This window comes from Acanthisitta chloris, unplaced genomic scaffold (assembly GCF_000695815.1).
Source record: "Acanthisitta chloris isolate BGI_N310 unplaced genomic scaffold, ASM69581v1 scaffold6864, whole genome shotgun sequence".
NCBI lineage: Eukaryota > Metazoa > Chordata > Aves > Passeriformes > Acanthisittidae > Acanthisitta > Acanthisitta chloris.
Genome location: NW_008668666.1, coordinates 11,229 through 11,924, shown reverse-complemented (window position 1 = coordinate 11,924; position 696 = coordinate 11,229). Strand labels below are relative to the sequence as shown.

Sequence of the window (696 nt, the reverse complement as noted above, 5' to 3'; positions counted from 1 at the left end):
GGTACTCACATTCTTGAAGCCTCGGTACAGGACCTGCAGCTCTTTGCGGGTGAACTTGGTCTGCTCCTGGAGCTGCTCCAGCCCCTCAGGGCGGTGGCAGACGGTAGAGAGCTCAAACTCATCCTCAACACTGTCTGTAAGGAACCCATGGGAGGAGAGGGTGGCTGAGCCAGCACTGTTAGGCCCTACCCTGTCTTGCTGCAGGGCAGGAGAGGCACCTTATGTATCACATCCCATCCTCTCACACCTGCCCGGGGGTGACACATTTTTTGAGGTGCTCTGCTCAGCCACAGCCTGCTCCATGCCAGCTGGGGACACCCTGGGGGCAGACCAGGGGGTGACACAACAGCCCCCCCCAGCCTCCAGTACAGCCAGGCTGAGCAGAAAGGGGGTGTGAAACCACCACAATGTTGAACCCCTCCCTTCCCTGCCCAGCACAGGCATCTGCCCTATGGAGCTGAGGCCCTTGATGCCCTGCAGTTCTGTGCTGCACCACAGCTTGTGTACAGCAGGAGAGTTGCCCCCACGCAGAACCCTCAGCCCCAAATTCCTGCACCAGCCTTTCTAGAATCCATCCTGCTCACTGTGCCCACACTTCATCAATGGTTTCTCCCCACCCACCGTCTGACAAGCTGCACCTCCCCTGCCCACAGCAGCCAGCACCCCCAGACCCCACATCAGCCGAGAGGGGCTGTG

At 60.1% G+C, this 696-nt stretch overlaps 1 protein-coding gene across 1 annotated transcript in view; it reads right to left on the bottom strand.

Annotated features, from left to right (window-relative positions):
- The window catches only part of LOC103800604 (Kv channel-interacting protein 2-like), a 14,135-nt gene that overhangs the window by 2,411 nt on the left and 11,028 nt on the right, over positions 1 to 696 (bottom strand). Inside the window, exon 2 of the mRNA XM_009072985.1 lies at positions 10 to 134. Coding sequence (XP_009071233.1) covers positions 10 to 134 — 125 coding nt within the window. The remainder of the gene's footprint in view (positions 1 to 9; positions 135 to 696) is intronic.